This window comes from Schistocerca serialis, chromosome 10 (genome assembly GCF_023864345.2).
Source record: "Schistocerca serialis cubense isolate TAMUIC-IGC-003099 chromosome 10, iqSchSeri2.2, whole genome shotgun sequence".
NCBI classification, from domain to species: domain Eukaryota; kingdom Metazoa; phylum Arthropoda; class Insecta; order Orthoptera; family Acrididae; genus Schistocerca; species Schistocerca serialis.
Window position 1 is genome coordinate 190,070,333 of NC_064647.1, and position 19,155 is coordinate 190,089,487.

General features: G+C 39.7%; 1 protein-coding gene across 2 annotated transcripts in view; it reads right to left on the reverse strand.

The window, feature by feature from the left end:
- Window positions 1–3,011: 3,011 nt before the first annotated feature.
- Window positions 3,012–19,155, reverse strand: part of LOC126424885 (uncharacterized) — a 326,155-nt gene continuing 310,011 nt past the window's right edge. For both annotated transcript variants that reach the window (XM_050087717.1, XM_050087718.1), the window contains exons 6-8: window positions 12,602–12,733; window positions 10,435–10,550; window positions 3,012–4,960 (exon numbers count right to left, since the gene is read on the reverse strand). In XM_050087717.1, the coding sequence (XP_049943674.1) occupies window positions 4,834–4,960; window positions 10,435–10,550; window positions 12,602–12,733 (375 nt within the window). In that variant the 3' untranslated portion in view covers window positions 3,012–4,833. The remainder of the gene's footprint in view (window positions 4,961–10,434; window positions 10,551–12,601; window positions 12,734–19,155) is intronic.

A 19,155-nucleotide genomic window follows, 5' to 3' on the forward strand; every position in this document is an offset into this window, starting at 1 on the left:
ATCTACGGCCGTCCTATCAGGCTCACCCCCACCCTCACGTACCTTGGTGTCACCCTCGACCGTCGCCTCTCCTGGACCTCTCCATCTCCAGACGATCAAAGCCGAGGCATGCTCCCGACTCTGCCTTTTCAAGCTCCTTTCTGGCCACACATTGGGCCTGGACCCCTCCATCGTCCTCCACACCTATAAATCCCTCATCCACCCTATCCTCTGCTATGCCCATCCTACCTTCTACAAATCCCTTCAAATCCTGGAACGCCCCCCCCCCCCCCTCACCTGTCGCGTCCACCTCCCATCCCCCGTCTCTCCATTTGTGGTCCTTCATTCAGATGCATAATTTCTGTCTCCTCCATTTGTGTACAGTGATGAATGTTTTTTATTCGGACAGTGCGCCTGTGAACGGCTTTATGTGTTTTAATATGTTGTCTACTGTTTTTATCCACTGTGTTTGTTTTGTTTTTCTGTGTCTCTTTATATACTGTCTGTATTATCCGTGGCCGAAGAGCAGCATAGATAGGCCACTGCCGGGCTACCTTTCTTGTAAAGGTGTCGAAATGACAATAAAGAAAAACAAAGGACTGCATTTACATGCTGTGCTAGTAGATTTTGTTACTTCAGTACTTGAGCCAAATTACTAACAATATTTTGCAAAATTGGAGTAAAATTGGGTCTTGTTGGGATGTTGGAACAAGAAGGTCTATAAAGGTGACGGTTCCAATATATTGGGATGGGTGGAAACCCTACGCTCCCAAATCTTGGCACCCCAGTCGAATGTCCAGTTCACCTGCCCCCAGAGTGGGCCCTTCCCACAATGCATGGTTCACCTGTGCTCAAAACATGCATTCTCAGAAATTTCTTACTCACGTTAAAGCCTACACAGAGTGAGTCAAAAGCGACTTTACGGATTTTGGAGTATATAGAAGTTTATTGAGCTAACTTAGAGAATCCGTAGATGTGTCATTTCATAGCAGACAACCTCAAGTTTCACATAAAAGTGTCATTTTGGTTCGATCTGACTACCATTTGTGATGTGGCAAACATCCCACTGGTAATCAATTTATTCCCACACTTGTTATGGCAAATTGGGCGTAACTTGTGCAAAGACAGTGTAGATTTGATTTTTCAGCTCGGCTAAAATGTTTTGTAAGGGAGGAACATACAAAGGCTCGTTAATAAAACACCAGGGTGATGTCAAGTCTGAGGCCAAGGTGGCCGTGCAATTGGCCCTTCACAACCAGTCCTCTGACCTGGGAAATCAAGAAAACCTTAACTTTGGTGAGGAAATGAGGTGGTGCACCATCTTGTTGGTAGTAAACCATCCCATCTCAGTCATCTTCATCAATCTGTGGAATTAAAAGGCTTTCAAGCATTTCCAGATACACAGTACCATGACAGTTTTCTCCACAAAGAAGAAAGGCCTGTAGACTTTCTGTTTTCTAAGGACACAAAACACACTAACCTCGGGGCAGTCATGAATGTGTTCCTGGGTTACATGTGGATATTTGCTGTCCCATATTATGTATTGTGTGTATTCACCTGGCCAATGATATTAAACGTTGACTCAGTGCTGAAAATTATTGTCAGGAATGTCTTGTCATCCTCTGTCCGATGCAACATTTCCACACAGAGTTCCCCATGAGCAACCCTATCTGCATCACTGATGTGCTGTGTCATTGTGAGTCTGTATGGCTTCAAGTGTAAAAGTCAACAAAATTCTTACCAAACAGTCTTTTGTGGAATACCAATATCACAAGATGCATGTCGCATTGATTTTGTATACTGCAGGCAAAGCTCTCCCTAATCTGTTCCACATAATCACCAACACGCAAGTGAGCATGTCACAGTGAACAACCCCTTTCAACAACGTTCTTGTGCCAAGAATAAATTGCAGGCCTGCTTGGAGGTTCTTTAACATATTTGGTGCAAAATTTACACCGAACATTTGTTCCAGAGTTTGTTTCGTGAAACCAAAACACACAGCGAACTCGCTCCACACCAATGAAAGTAGTCATTTTAACTGTGCACTACGCTGGCACTACTGGTGGTGGAATGAGGTACTGATGCATTACATCAATCAAACTTGAGGTTTTTTGCTACAAAATGACACATCTACTGATTCTGTAAGTTATCTCAATAAATTTGTTTATAATTTCATATTTTTAAAGTTCTGTTTGACTCACCCTATGCCAATAATGGTCAATGCACACTTTAATTTTTTCTTGCACAAATTATAATGCTTGTAAGCTGTTTTAAAATGACGTAAGCATTAATGTAATCATGTTATTGTTACTGTATTAAAGCATTTTATGTATGTTATTGTTACTGCTATTATTATTAGATCATAAGCAACTGTTGTATTAAGTGGGAAATTCTATTTGGGGGCCAGTGGTGGGGGGAAAAAGTAGAAACTGTGATACCCACTCCCCTAAAACTCAACCCTGGATCTGTGCCTGTGATGCAGTAGGTATTCTCTTTATGTTCAATTTTTAATTTGTTGTGTGATAAAATCAGCAATAATATTCAATTTTGTAACTTAATATTGTTTGAAATGCAACAGTTATCTCCCAAATCTTAGTCAATGTTCGATCCATTTATCTGTTACTGCAAAACACACACACACACACACACACACACACACACACACACACACACACACACACATTCTTGTGAACTCCTGATATCTTGGTTTGTATCTGTCATGTTTCAAACTTTTTTCTTCAAAAGCAATGACAAATTTGAATAGTACAGTGTATTCCATAGAATACAACTATAACAAGTATTCTGCGATGGCACAGGCAAGGAATCAGTAATCATGTAAAGAATAACTGTGTATGGTTTCATGGAATGTTAGTTATGATATTTCAGTCATAAAACTAAAATAGTATTATCATATTACTGTGCGATTGGAGGTACCATATATTATACTGTGACACATTGAAGTTACATGTTTAATAAATCCCAGGAAAGTATTTGTGAAAATATTTATTAACTAGTAACATATACAACAAATTCACAAGGACGTTTCTACATGACTACATTTGCGCTTTTTCAGTCTCATACATACACGACCAGTCATTCAGAGTTTTATTTTTCCTTGGTACACATGTAAACTGAGTCTGTTCCTCCTCTCCTCCAGATCTTATTCGCTTCATGCTGTGTAACAGTGAATCGGAAGGTTAATTGGTGAGTTGGAACCAGGGCAGCAGCGTACAGGTGATTCCTCACTTTGAGAGAATATAAAAGGTCAACATTTGTTAATCATGTAAAAGTAACTGAGTTTAGCTGCATGGTGTAATGAAACAATGTCCAGTTGCCCTGTCAGTTACTTCAGAAATTATGTCCATATGTGTGATTATGGAGTTCTTCTGGTGTGCTCACTGCAGTGGTTAGCTTTTAATGTGCTCCCTGTCACACACTGCCCTTGCCCTGAAGATGCGGCATTTTTCGTGAGTACTGACACTCTCACACATGGAATATTCCATGATTGTCAGTACTGGGAAATGCTTCACTGCAACACCAGCGTTTATTATTCAGAATCATTCATTTTTAGGTCCTCTCTAACCGTAGACCATAACAGTTTCTGGTACTTGTTAATGAGTCAAGTTTTTGAATTCTGGGACCCTTTCTCTTTGGAGCAGAACTCTTTCTGAAATTACAGTATACATTGGATAAATTTTGTAAATGATTTCTCATATGCAATAATTGTATTACACAACAAATAAATAATTGTAGTATATATCTATAAATAAATAAATAATGCTGTCTTTGGGAAACTGAAATTATAGTTGAACAAATGGATGCTATTATGGAAATGCTCTTAAATTTCAGTTTAATGTAGGCTATCTAATAAGTTATCAATAAATAACAGCACAAACACTCATTCATTCAGACAAATACAATACTGAAAACATTCAGAAATATATGTCCACTACGGTAGATTAATGTAAGTCATCTGAGACGTGCAGTCCGTCCTTGTACACTGTCGTCAGTCTCGGGGTAATGTTGTAGACAAAAACTCACCCGGATATTCAGTGACGAGAACTGCGATTCCGTGAGCTACGAAGGAAGTCGACAGCACGTACGACCGCGGTCTCAGACTGTTACGCACCTTATCGACTATATATCACCTGTGTCTTAATTCGTAATTGCTACCACAATACAATGCCTATAATATATTGGATAGTATGTGAAATCTATGTGCAGTGTTGACATAATTTATGTCTACGTATATACGTATATGTAGAAGAATCTGGTGTATTTACTGAGTGGAGTGATGAATTCTGCCGAGTGCCGGACTCGATACGTCTTCCTCCGGTCAGAGCCCGAATCGTCAATCGCCTTGCCAGTTTCGAGCTGCCCAATTAGTCTCACTGAGCAGTTAGGTATCACAAAGCCAAAGTATTTCTTTCCTGAAAAATCACCTGTTATTGCCAGATATTGTATCCACCTGTTCACAGTCCCACAGCTGCTTTTACAACTCTCATTGTACCCCACTATGACAATTTATGAACCTAAATAAATGAGTTTTATGGCAAGTGAAATCCCTCCGAGCAGGAAACTGGCTACACCTGTTACAGACAGTCAAAGTTCATTAAAACTGTCTGCTGTTTCATCTATGTATTAAAGCATTATACGCAGTGGTGTCATTGTCAGATCTGTAGTTTTAGACATGTATCAGTTCTGTGTCTCCATCTGTAGTCGCATAACGTTTTGACTGTCAGGATATGTCGGTCGGGTAAAGTGGTAAGTCCACAGTCACTGTCAGTGTATCGGTCCGTGCGGGACGTCGCGGCTCAGCTCGGGGTTGCGACAGCTGGAGGTGGAGGTGGCTCTCTAGACTTCGTTACAGGAGAGGAACAGTGCTCGGCAGTCCTCTCCACTCCTTCCTCTTCTGCCAGCATCGTAGAAGGCATCGAAAGGCGTATCACTCGATCTCTCGAGCATGAAGCTGGTTGCGTACCTGTTGTGAGCAAAATGTGAATGCATTTAGAAATAACGTGTTCCACCTACACTGTTATTAAATGTGTGAGTGCAATATTACACGAATTCAATAGGAATTACAGTAATTAATGTGTTTGTAATACTTTTAATGAATTCGTGCTTAAACATGTGATGTCACATAATATTCTTATTTTGGTGTAGTACTACATCCTTTTATATAGATGATGAAGAATCTTGTCTAATTATTCATACCAGATATATAAACATGGTTGACATGAGGAACTCAAAGGGAATGATTTTGCTCTGATGCACTTTATAGTGAGATAGGAGTGGTATACAATTTTTAAACTAATAATTTGACTATTATAAATTTTTGAGAAAACAATATATTTTAAAGTTGAACAACTGCTTGTGTGTTACATGTTGTTACAGCTATCACTTGAGAATGACCCAACAGCCAAATCTGTGATGGTAAATAAATATCTTTAGAAAATATTTAGAAGTATTTGTACATAATCAGAATAAACAGCTCCTTGTGCAGTTTATCAGGAAAATCCTTAATTAATCGAAAGCCACTGAGTGAGATGTGGAATGTAAGTCCAGTTAGATCATCACCAGCATCAACAGCCATTTGACAAGCATTGTAATTTTCTGCTGTATGGGCCCATTGCCATCCTGCATGTTTTCTAGTATCATTAATGCACCTTCCTCCTTGTAAAGAACTTTCATAGTCCAAGGGTAGCACCACAGTTTGATCCCAGCTACTGTTCGGATTTTAACAGAGGGTGAGGTGGAAAACTTCACATTGACGGCAGTGAAGATAAAGAGAGATGTAACACAAGGCAGTAAACTAGGGCCATTGTTGTTTCTGATTTATGTCAATAATACCAGGGAAAGGGTAAACTCAGAATTAAGATTGTTTGCTGTTAATATAATAATTTTGAGGAAGTAAACTCTTAGAAGACAGGATCTAGAAGTAATCAGGAACAGGATCCAGAGTGAGGAAATGTTGGAAGTTGCAGGGTCAAATGGCCATCTTGATTAAAGGGTAGGAGTGCTCTAAGATACGAATGCAAGCTTTGCTGTGACTGGTCAGCATCACAGCAGGCCAACAACGCCAGTACCTAGATGCGACACTGGGCAGTGGGAATCTACAATGGTGACTACACATAGGTGAGGCAATAAATCTGGCATGAAAGTTACTGAGAGACAGAATGGTACAAAGGAGAAGACACCGGTTGGAATATACTGCGGGAATATGGGACTCCAGCAAAGATGCAGATGGAAGGAGTGCAGCCAGTTCTATAATGGTATACTACAGAAGGACAATCAGTATCACAGAAATAATTAAGGAACTGAAATAGGAAAGTCTAACAGAAAGAAGGTAAAGAGTTAGAATTGGGGAAATTTACTAAGCATTTGTGGCTAGGAAGAAGATATGTGACAAAGACTGGACACTGAGAACTATATGTGCGTGAAAGACAAGGAAAGACAGTCAGTGTAAAAGAAGTGTGATATCATGAAGCAACAATGCATGTAAATAATATTATGTTGGTAGAGCAAAGGGGTGGAACAATTTGCCAGGACATATTTCCAATCCATTCCCAGAAACCATCATTAAATTTAAATACCTGGTCAAATGACATTGGAACATCAAAGATTAAGTACAATAGGGTAAGGATAAGTTTAGCTACATGGTAAATTATTCTATAACAATAATAGGAATAGAATGTAATTATGCTTGAAATGCCATGTTCACTACTTTGGCAAAATCCATATTTTTGTGATTTTTCTCTACATTCGTTCATGTGGTTACACATCTGACCCATCTCCATTTAATTTTTTTGATTACAGCCATAATTGTATCTGCTCAAAAGACTTGAAACATTGCAGAAGGATACATGATCTCCAATCCAAAACTAACTGCTATGGAGAACTTGAGGCATTTGCGGCTAAATGTTGATTCCTTACACAGATTAGGTATGACACAGTGATTGTATTGTAAATGAAATCTTTTTATTGTGTACTTCAGCTATAGGTCACACAGATGGTATCAATCACTTAACAAGTCATTGGCAGGTGATTTTAATATTTTACATTTTCTCACATGTATGTGATAATATTTTCAAATCATGTGATGGTGACTCATTAAGAGGTTAAAACTGGTAATGAAATCATCTGTGTGACCCCTGGCTGAAATATATCCAACAACAAACTGTATTTTGACATTGTTTGTACAAAACTAAATGTGCTGTGTGTGATGTCAACTGTTCTACACCTTTTGAAAGTATCCCACAAGAAATGCAAGCACTAATTTCTGGTCTTTCCTCTCATCAAATCTGTGCTCTTAGAAGTATGAAAGCTTTATGGTGTCTCCTCTAGATAAATATGAACTTTTTTATTTTATAATATTCTGTGAGCTAGACACTAGTTCGAGTTCCTCAGTGACTGTGGTCAGATATGACCTAGTGTGTGGTGCTAGGTAGATAATTGCAAATAGCATCAATTTTTTCATGGCCCATTAATTGGCTCCACACACAACAATTAGCAGGTCTCTCTTCATCTCTCCAGTTGTTCAACAATGGCTCATAGGTAACTAACTTAAGCAATCCACAGTAGAATAACTACTGGAAAGAGGAAGAATTTGCCTAATCTTTCATTAATCTGTGCCACCATCAATCCTTGACAATAGAAATATTCATTTACTTCAGATCAAATGTTAGAAACAGTTAGATTGCAATGATTTCTGATCTTGTAATTATATAAAGTATTAAAATTTTCCCAGCTTCCATTCATATGAAGTTGTTAAACACCCACGAACTGCGAGTCAAATCCTCCTCAGCCACTGTTGTGTGGACACTGACTCTTGTGTGATTACCACTTCTTTCTTTACATTGCCGTACTACTGCACATTGCGTCACTAGTGACCAGTACCGCAGCAATGCCCTTTTTGGCCTTCCAGTGACCAGGTACTGAGTTCTGCTTAGCTGCCAGTTTAGGAACCAGTTGAAGTGAGACTGAACTTTACACTAGTGAAATCACAGGTAAACAGGAGCAGCAACCACATGACAGTCAGTGGCCACTTGACGATGACAGAGGAGCATTTATCCGAAACTAGACATTCTGGGGAGGGCAACCACCCGCTCAGAGGCATTATGGATAACAATAACAACTCTCAACTGTCAATAACAACTCAAATTATCATAAAAAATATAACAATTAAAAAGTCAAGAATGATGAGGTGTTTCCAAAAGCCACACAGCTGTATGAAGATGTTTTATTCGCAACTACTGCTTTCATGTCAGTATAGAGGCATCTTCAGTTTTATAATGGTTACATCTCCATACTGTAATGGACAATTAAGAGGTCCCAGCTTTTGGTAAGTTGTCCACACTAAGAGTCAAACCACATTGGTGAACTGTTATAATAAAACTGAGTACAACCAAAAGATACTAGTGAAAATATACAAAGCATGATTGTTGAATGAGCCAAGTCGGATAATACTTTGAAGGATATATTATAAGATCCGGTAGATATGAGCTGTATTAAACCAATACAAATAAAACTTGAAATCCTGTGTGATGTGCATAGTGCCAGCCTCCATGGGCTGCTTACACCACACTGGCCTGTTACCAAGATGGCACAAGTACGCACATCACATGGGATTTTAAGTTTTATTTATATTGGTTTTATACAGCTCATGTCTCTCAGATCTTATTGCCTTTTTCAGAAAGTTCCAAGACAGGTTTCTTCATTTCTGAGTTTGTAATACTAAAAAGGAACAAATGTTGTTTTTATGGCAGTATCCTCAAAATGGTCTCGGCCATGTTTTTGCACAAACTCACTACAGCACAGCGCTGTGCTTAGCAACACAGTTTGGGTTCTTGGTGCATTAGTTATGGAGACACAATGGATGCTGATTGTGAGCAAAGAGTGAACATTAAGTTCTGCAATAAGCTTGAGAAAAGCCCTAGTTAAACATGGACAATAATTATGCAAGCAAACATAGGTGAGGCACTTTCAAAAAGTCATGTGTTCGAGGGGCACAAAAGGTTTCATGAAGGCAGAGATTCAGTGCAAGATGATCCCAGAGCAGGTCACCCATCTGCTGTCCACAACGATCTAGAAGTGGAGCATGTAAGGCAGTTACTGCAAGAAGACTGGTATGTAACTGTGCATGTGATATCAAAAGAACGTGATTTGAATCGTGATGTGTGTCATAAGGTTTTACACGAAGATTTAGGGGAATGGAAACTTAATGCAAAACTCATAAAATATTCCCTCACATACTAGCAGATGAACAGAAAGAGGAAAAATGAAGAATTTCTGTTGAAATACTGGATAGAGCCAGACATGACCCCATATTTCTGCAAAGATTATTGCTGGGTATGACCTTCACACGAAGCGTCAAGGTGCTGAATGGTAGAGCCCTGGATCACCAGCCCCAAAAAAAGTCAAATGACAGCCTTCAAGAATAAAGGCAATGTTGAACACATTCTTTGATAGTAAAGGATTAGTTCACTATTAGTATGTTTCTCAAGGTCAAATAATGAACTGAACTCTTTACATCAAAGTCTTGAAATGATTGCAACAAGCATTTCGACATTGCTGCCCTGATTTGTGGCATTATCAGGACTGGTTCTTACTGCAAGATATTACAAGTCCCCATACTACTTTATCTGTTAACGAATATTTCGCCAGACATTTTCTTATTGCCATCACACATCTGACAGACCTCTTGCAATTTTTCTTTTTTTTGTGAGTGAAAAAGTGACTAGAAGGAAACCATCATCAAGATATCTCAGACATCCAATGGGCTGTGACAAATGAGCTTACAAGCATCACAGTTGAAAATTTCTGTTCTTGCTTCCAAGACTTCCAGAAATGTTGACAACTGTGTTTATGCAGCCAAGGGTAGTACTTCAATGGGAGCTAGAATCACTACTTGGTAAGTGAAATTTTCTATTTTAGAGAAAATCTGTCCTGCAACTCATTCAACAGTCATGGTTTGTATATTTTGACAAGTATCTATTGTGTGCACTCAGTTTTATTATGATAACCCATCAAGGTGGTTTGACTCTTAATGCAGACAACTTTCCAAAAGCTGGGACTCCGTTATTGTCGAGTACAGTTTGGAAATGTAGTCATTATAAAGCTGATGATTCATCTATACCAAAGCAAAACTGGTAGTTGCGTATAAAAAACTTTCATACAGCTATGCAGTTTTTGGAAGCACCTCATCATTCTTGACTTTTTAATTGTTATGATTTTATGATAATTTGAATGGTTATTGAGTGTTGAGGGTTGCCATTGTCACTCCTAAGTAATCTGAAAGCTTGTGTGTATTTTAACCACTTGCCACAGATGGAAGTTTGAAAAAAAACTTTATTTATTGTAAGGCTATTCTAAGGTATTATTACTTAATGTGAGAAATGAATTTAATTTACTGTAAGGCCTTGCTACTGAGCATGGCACACTGAATCATGTACTCACGTTCCCAGCTGGCAGTAGATGGCTCCCTGGGTGTCGGCGGAGCACTCCCGGTTGGCCTCGCACACCATCCTCTGCATGCAGCTCGAGTCGCTCGTTTTCAGTGTCCTCACATAGCCCTGGATGACAGATGAGCAGCACGTCACTGAATATGTACAAAATTGTTCTCCACATTCTGATCTGGAAACTTCCATGTCTTAAACTGTACCCACATATACTGGTCCTGTTGTTTTGTTTCTGTCATAACATTCACTGCTTATAGTTGACCTTTCAATGGCCTACTTTGGTTGCAAACTTGCATTCTTCAACCACTGGAGTAGTATTAATTAACTGAAGTGTCAATAAAAATGTATCCATTACTCATGACATATAAGGGAGGATTGTAAAATAATGCACAAATTTAAACTTGTGCTAAACTTTATATGAAGTTGTGGGCTTGGAACTCAGGAGAAAACAAACTGAGGTGTGTATAAATATACCCAAGAGTGTCAGACAATGGAAAATCCAGGATGGAATGTAACAATATTATGAGATGGAAAGTTGCTACTCAGCATATAGTTGAGATGCTGAGACACACACACACACACACACACACACACACACACACACACACACACACACAACTAAAATGCACAACTGCAGTCTCAGCCAACTGAAACCACAGTGGGGTTTCAGTTGCCTGAGACTACAGTCAAGTGTGTGAGTCGTATTTCCGTGCCGCATGCGATTAGCCGAGCGGTCTAAGATGCTGCAGTCATGGACTGTGTGACTGAGCCTGGCAGAGGTCCACGTCCTCCCTTGGGCATGGGTGTGTGTGTTTGTCTTTAGGATAATTTAGGTTAAGTAGTGGTTAAGCTTAGGGACTGATGACCTTAGCAGTTAAGTCCCATGGTGTGTGTGCATACATCTGTCTATTGTTGACGAAGGCCTTAACAGCCTTAAGCTATAATTGTGAAAGTCTTTTTGTTGTGCCTAACTGCGACTCAGCATCTCTGCTATATGGTGACTAGCAACTTTCCATTTCATAATATTGTTACATCCAAGAGAGTAGTGGATTTGGGAATATACAGCCAGAGGCTCTATGGAAACATGGAGAGATCTCAGTGATAAGCATAATATGCTTCTAAATGATTATCTGACCTCCACAGGCCACTCTGTGGTGGGCCCTAGTTAGTGTGTGGGCATAATTTTTTCCTCCAGCCTCTTCCATTTATAGTTGTTATGCTGGTAAATGACTTCTAAATAAGGCCAAATTTCATTAATTTTCCACCAAGGTCACTGTCTGCAAGGAAGTAATATGTTTCTCAAGTGATGTTGGATTGCGTGCTCTTGGAATCTTATTATTATTTCATGTGATACTCTATACCTGTCTTGTATCATGTCTTAGTGGCAGTTAAACATTTCTGTTACACCCTTGCACTGATGAAGTAAACCAGTGATGAACTGAGCAGCTCTCATCAAGTGTTCTCTGTTGATTTCATTAAATTAATTTGACAAATGACTGAAACTAAAGAACATTTCTCTAGGACTCTAAATGAATGTTCTCATAATTCTCCTAAGTATTCTTGCAGTGAATCATTTTGGTGTCTGACTTCCTGACTACTACATTTATGTGACTAAAAGATTTATGTGCTTAAATAATTGACCATGGATACTCCATCTGATGGTATGACTTCTTGGCAATAAAACAATGTTGCACATTTTTCTTTGCCAAGTATATATTATACATTGCATTTGTTTGTGTGTGGGTTAGCTGCCAGTCTTCACAATGAGCACTGATCATCTGCATGTCAGTATTTTAATTTTATCTTCTGATGTTAGCTGTACAAACTTATCCTCCACTTCTTCCTACCGTTGAGGAATTTGCAAGACAATGTAATCACCAAAAATGTCTAAAATCCCTTTTATGTACTTCATTCCCCCACCCCCAGAGTAAATTCTATAGTGATGCAAGTCCCATTTCATTTATTTAAAAAAGTTTCAATAATTTTGCTGAGCTACTGGTGGAACTCTTAAACTCTCAGTTAATTGGTGGCAAACTGCACGTAAATGCAAAGTGACACGGTACATTTGGGAGAAATGTTAACAGTTGCCCACTGGTCTCATTCAGAGAGCAACTCAACATTCACTGCGTGGATGGGCAAAGAGATGGCCACTGTCATTAACATACCTTGAGCAGAGCGAGTCCGGCCACAGCAGCTTCAGAAATGGAGTCCCTCTTGCCGATGGAGCGGGCTGCCATCGAACGCTGGCTGAAGGATGTCTTGAGGGCATCCAGCAGGTTAACGACGATGCTGATGAACTGCAACATTAGTGGTGAGTGCTTTACAGTCACACCCTACTCTAAAGCATCAGATGACTTTTTGTCCCTCTTTTGTCTTTTGTTTATATTTTCTGCTGTTAAAACCATGTACTTTGACCAAGTGAACCCCTAAAGAAAGAAATTCGATCTTCCACAAATGGTAAGCAGTTCAGCATGAATGTGGCTACAAGTTACTATTGGCTATTATACATATCCCATGAATAGTGAGCTGCAAACTGTGAAGTCAAGGACATGTTGACCCTCAGACTTTTTTACCCACAGACTTTTTTAAGTCAGAGACAAAACATTGATCAATTCTGCCATCTAAAGTATTTTGGTGTGTTTCATCCTTATGAATGGAACCTTAGGGGCATTCACCAGTATTTTGTTTATATACTGTTTCTGGATAATCCATTCAGCTGTTTTTTGATGGTATACAATTCACATAATCAGTTTCAAAATTATACAATTTTGTTTGCAGATTTTCTTATGGGAATCCATCTAAACCAAACATTAAAGAACATAATGACACAAAATATAATCACATTGAAAAGCAGTAGTGCTATTGTATGCCTAAAATACAGCATTTCTTGTGTGTATCCAGTTTTCATTGGGCAGACATGAAACTTCTCTTACTGGATGTTTGGCCTTCATACTGGGTGCACACAAGGACTGGCACATATGGTGGCATGCGGAAAAAAAAATTTTCCAATTTTTTATGTGAAAACTCTTAAAGTTTCTTAAATAAAACAAATGTTATTAACATTATACATCTTTATTTTACATGTCTACATATTTGCAGAGGGCTCTGAACTGTAGCATGTGTCATGGTGGCTTGTAATGCAACTATGACGATATACCAGAAAGAGCATTCTGTAATCAAGTTACAAATTTGAAGAGTTCATCCAGATATGGAGCATCCTCTCCTTTAGCATATCAGTGCCAGACCACACTGAGTGCTGGGGCATTTGCAACAATCTGATGTGTCGGGTTCACTATTATCGATCGTCCTCCATACAGTCCCACTTGACCCCATAAACTTAAAGAACACAGTTGAGGACTTCACACTGCTACTGATGAAGCAATGCAAGCATATGTGAGTTTGTGGGTCTGTGAACAAAGTCAAACATTCTGCTGTGGACAGTAACAACAAACTGGTTTCTCAATGGCAGAAATGTGTTTGCCACCTGAGTATGTTGAGAAATAAATATCTAAATGTGAAGAACAAAGATGTAGGATGTTAATAACATTTGTTTTATTTAAAAAGTTTTAAGAAATTTCAAAAAATAAATTCAGAGGCAATACTTTTCAGTGCACCCTCATATTGTGCATTAGTAGGTCTATTGACTTTTGATGTGACTACGTTTTCTTAAATGTTACAGTTGAGTTGAACTGCTACAAGCATGTCTGAAGATCAAATTTTATAATTTCAAAATAAATTGAATGAATTAAATACTGTAAATAAAACAGGTGAATGGATCATCTAATAACAGTACATCAAGAATCTAAAGTTTTTTTGTAGTCTGAAATAATTTTGACTTTAATAATTCTTAATTATCACCTTTGTTAAATGACAGAGCTTATGTTAATTCACATTCTTTGTGACTATCTGCGTGGCTATAATCAGTTCTCTATTTTTGAGGCTGCACTTAACCACATTTCTCATGTGGTTTTACAAATGATAAATTTTGTATTGTTTTGCAGATGTCAAGGTAACTGAAGACTGTTTCAGTCTCATGCATAATATCTCCAATTTTTTCCTTTCTCTCCTTGCTACAGTTTAACATTCCACGTTTACTGGAGAAAAAAAAAACTTTCATAACCCAACAGTCTTCCTAATGATTTCTGCCATACTGAATTTAGAAATGAGACCAACATAAGGATAATATGTGATATCCGCAAATTCATGAAATACACATTAGCATGCTGTTTATACTTTATTGTACTATAAAGGCAAAGCTGAAATCTTCTCAAACAAATTTGTTTGACATGCATATTTTAGAGCTTGCATATGAAAACGTTTGGTATTAAAGGTTAAAACTGCAGAAACCATGCAGAAAATGAAATTTTGCCAGTTGTGCATTCATGCTTACATCTGCATGAGGAAAGAGAACAACTTACTGTGTGGATAAAGAGTGTTGATTACTATGGCTTAGATATTGAAACCAGATCCTCCATCAGAATACAGAAACAAACTCTCTTCTCAGTTTGGCAGCCTGACTGGATTGAGCTGCTGTTCAACATTAGACTTTGTGTCCGTGCACTGACAAGGATCACCAGTCAGGCAGTAGTAATCAACATCTGTATTGTTGATTATCTGGAAGCTTCTCAGTGCCGTCCCTACTTTGAGTTGCTACGTTTCCTCATGCAGTTCCGTATATTCCTACCAGGATTTTCCATTGCGTTGTTAATGATTTCATGCTTGTAATATCTGCATGCTTTAGATTTTGTGTGCTAGCTAGTGTTAATTAATGACAGATTCAGGGTTACTGGTTAATCATTATTGAAGGAGGTGTATGTGTGAATAACTGTTGTAACTGCCAGTAAAATAAGTGGTGCAAAGAAACACACACATTTGTAATCTCATCTACTTTGGAGCCGATTACTGGTTACTGTCCTGCACATTGGCTAACACATTGTATTTGACAAATGAATAATGTTGATTTTTAATATGTGTTGACCAACGAGAACTTTCTTATGATCTTACATTTTTTCAATACCAGAACAATGGTTTGTTTATTCCATTTCTGGCGATGTTTAATACATTTTTTCCCAATTATCTAGAGAACCAGAATCAATCCCTAAACTGAAATAATTTATTGGTGGACAGAGAGTGCTTCAACCAAGTAGTTGTAAGTAGGTAGTGACACGTTAAATTAAAGTCCTTTGTTTGTAAATGTTTCAAAAAGTTAAATGCCTGGCAATATGGCAGGTTATTTTATGGCACAGCCTAGTTCATTTGCTCAGATTATTTTCATTGTACTCTTTAATGGGATATCTAATTGGTTTTTAGTTGTTGTTATCTAGTGATTTCCACTGTTTTGAAAACTGATGAGCCAAAACATTATGACCACCTGCTTAATAGCTTGTGTGAAATCACTGATTCTGTGTATCAGGGATCAGACAGTTTGTTGGTGGGTTTGTGGTGGTATGTGGCATTAGATGTCTATGCACAGGCCATGTAATTCCTGTAAATAGCAGGCCACTGATTTGCGAGCACAGTGATGGTGCCAGATAGCGACTCAGATGGATTTACATCAGGCAAATTTGATCATCTTGACATCACTGTGAGTTCACTATAATGCCCCTCAAATGAATGTAGCATGATTCTGGCTCTGAGACAAGGACAGTTATACTGCTGAAAGATGACTTTTCTGTCGGAGAAGACACCAGGCATGATGGGGTGCAGGCAGTTTGCAGCTGTCAGGGTGTCTTCGATTACTACCACAGGTACCATGCAAGTGCAGGAGGATGTCACCTGTAGCATAATACTGCTCCCACCATCATGTGTCTGACGCGCTGCACATTTGGAACCACTGTTCATGTAATTGACGGTGGTTGTGGAGACAACCATTGACCTGGTGTAGCAAAAATGTGATTCATCCAAAGAGCTGATATGTTTCCATAGATTGATGGGTCAACATGTGAACATGTAAGTGTGGTCTGCTGTGGAGCTTCTCGTTCAACAATGTATGATGAACGGTGTGCTCCGAAACACTTGTGCTGCACCACCATCGTGCTCTTTCAGCAGAGGTGCCACAGATCACCATATATCCTACTTTACAGAAGAGCCAAGCCTCCAAACCCCATGTTCTGGAAGAGTTGTGGATATCCAACTATTTAACATCTAGTAGAAGTTTCACTGTTCTTCTACCTTTTTCCGTAGATGCTCACAAGAGTAGGACATGTACATTCGACCAGCTTCACCGTTTTTGAGATACTCATTCACAGGCTCTGTGTAATAATAACCTGCCCTTTGTCAAAGTTGCTTATCTCAGTGGATTTACCCATTTTCAGCCCGTATCTTCGCTAGGGTGATCCCTGTGCGTGTCTGTTCCACTTACATACTTCTGTTACCATATAAGATGCCTGCAATGCCACCAGGTGGCATCCAATGTTGTGATGGGCAGTGGTCATAATGTTTTGGCTTAAAGGTACTTTTACACTGGGATACATGTATCGCGACATGTATGAGCGACATGTCAATTTGACATGTCGCGATACATCACCTCATACAAAAATTCACGGAACTTGTATGCGGACCCTCGAGCTCATACATGTCGCGTATACATTTTGTATATCGCTTTTTGGCCATATACGCGACATGTATAGGTGCGTTTACACTGCCATTTGTATCGGCACATGTATGAGATACATGTATATGCGACTTTGCGACATGTATTGCGACTTGTATGAGTTGACAAGTATCAACCTCATACATGTATGAGCATGCGTTTACACTGATTGATATGTATCACTGTGCGATAGCTTTCGACGACGATTTGGAAGATTTCACATTTTTATGTGCTGGTACACTTGCTTTTTTGGAAGATGATAGGAAGAAAAGGCGGAGGAAGCGTAGATGGTGGCAGAGAGAGTTTCTCGCGAATTAACGCTAAAGGATGGCGCATATTTTAGAAATTATGTTAGAATGAGTATGGAGGATTTCCGCGGTTTGTTATCACTTGCGGCTCCTCTTGTGTCCAAAACCAACACAAACTTTCGGGAAGCGATTCCACCAGAGGATCAGTTGGCAGTAACACTCCGTTTTTTGGCCACTGGGGATTCCTCTTGAAACGAAGATTTCATTACAAAACATTTGCATTGTCGCGCAATTGCTAATGCCAACGTCTCACACACGATTGTCGACATCCGTTGTCAACATTATCACGCGAGGCCGCAGGAATAATAGCAAAAAATTGATATACGTGCCAGATGCATCAAAAAATTGTAGAATGCATTACATACCGTTATATATATAAAGCTTTTACCTTCACGTCTTGGAATAAAACTTGCACAATGGCCTCGCAAACACGAAGAATAATGTTGCATACGGCACTTTTTGATGTTCTATGCAGATACATTAACGTCGAAACGATAGTCGGCACCTCCAAAACTCAAACAGCCGCCAAAGAGCCTGGTACTATGCATGCGCTAATCGTCAAAATAAGCGGCAGGCGACAAGACGACAGGAAATGATAGTACTGCGCATGCGCGAGTTCTTCAAATGTCGCTCATACATGTCGCGTATATGGTCAAAAAGCGATATACAAAATGTATACGCGACATGTATGAGCTGGAGGGTCCGCATACAAGTTCCGTGAATTTTTGTATGAGGTGATGTATCGCGACATGTCAAATTGACATGTCGCTCATACATGTCGCGATACACGTATCCCAGTGTAAACGTACCTTTAGAGCGACATTTGAAGAACTCGCGCATGCGCAGTACTATCATTTCCTGTCGTCTTGTCGACTGCCGCTTATTTCGACGATTAGCGCTTGCGTAGTACCAGGCTCTTTGGTGGCTGTTTGAGTTTTGAAGGTGCCGACTGTCGTTTCGACGTCAATGTATCTGCATAGAATATCAAAAAGTGCCATATGCAACATTATTCTTCGTGTTTGCGAGGCCATTGTGCAAGTTTTATCCCAAGAAGTGAAGGTAAAAGTTTTATATACACTCCTGGAAATTGAAATAAGAACACCGTGAATTCATTGTCCCAGGAAGGGGAAACTTTATTGACACATTCCTGGGGTCAGATACATCACATGATCACAGTGACAGACCCACAGGCACATAGACACAGGCAACAGAGCATGCACAATGTCGGCACTAGTACAGTGTATATCCACCTTTCGCAGCAATGCAGGCTGCTATTCTCCCATGGAGACGATCGTAGAGATGCTGGATGTAGTCCTGTGGAACGGCTTGCCATGCCATTTCCACCTGGCGCCTCAGTTGGACCAGCGTTCGTGCTGGACGTGCAGACCGCGTGAGACGACGCTTCATCCAGTCCCAAACATGCTCAATGGGGGACAGATCCGGAGATCTTGCTGGCCAGGGTAGTTGACTTACACCTTCTAGAGCACGTTGGGTGGCACGGGATACATGCGGACGTGCATTGTCCTGTTGGAACAGCAAGTTCCCTTGCCGGTCTAGGAATGGTAGAACAATGGGTTCGATGACGGTTTGGATGTACCGTGCACTATTCAGTGTCCCCTCGACGATCACCAGTGGTGTACGGCCAGTGTAGGAGATCGCTCCCCACACCATGATGCCGGGTGTTGGCCCTGTGTGCCTCGGTCGTATGCAGTCCTGATTGTGGTGCTCACCTGCACAGCGCCAAACACGCATACGACCATCATTGGCACCAAGGCAGAAGCGACTCTCATCGCTGAAGACGACACGTCTCCATTCGTCC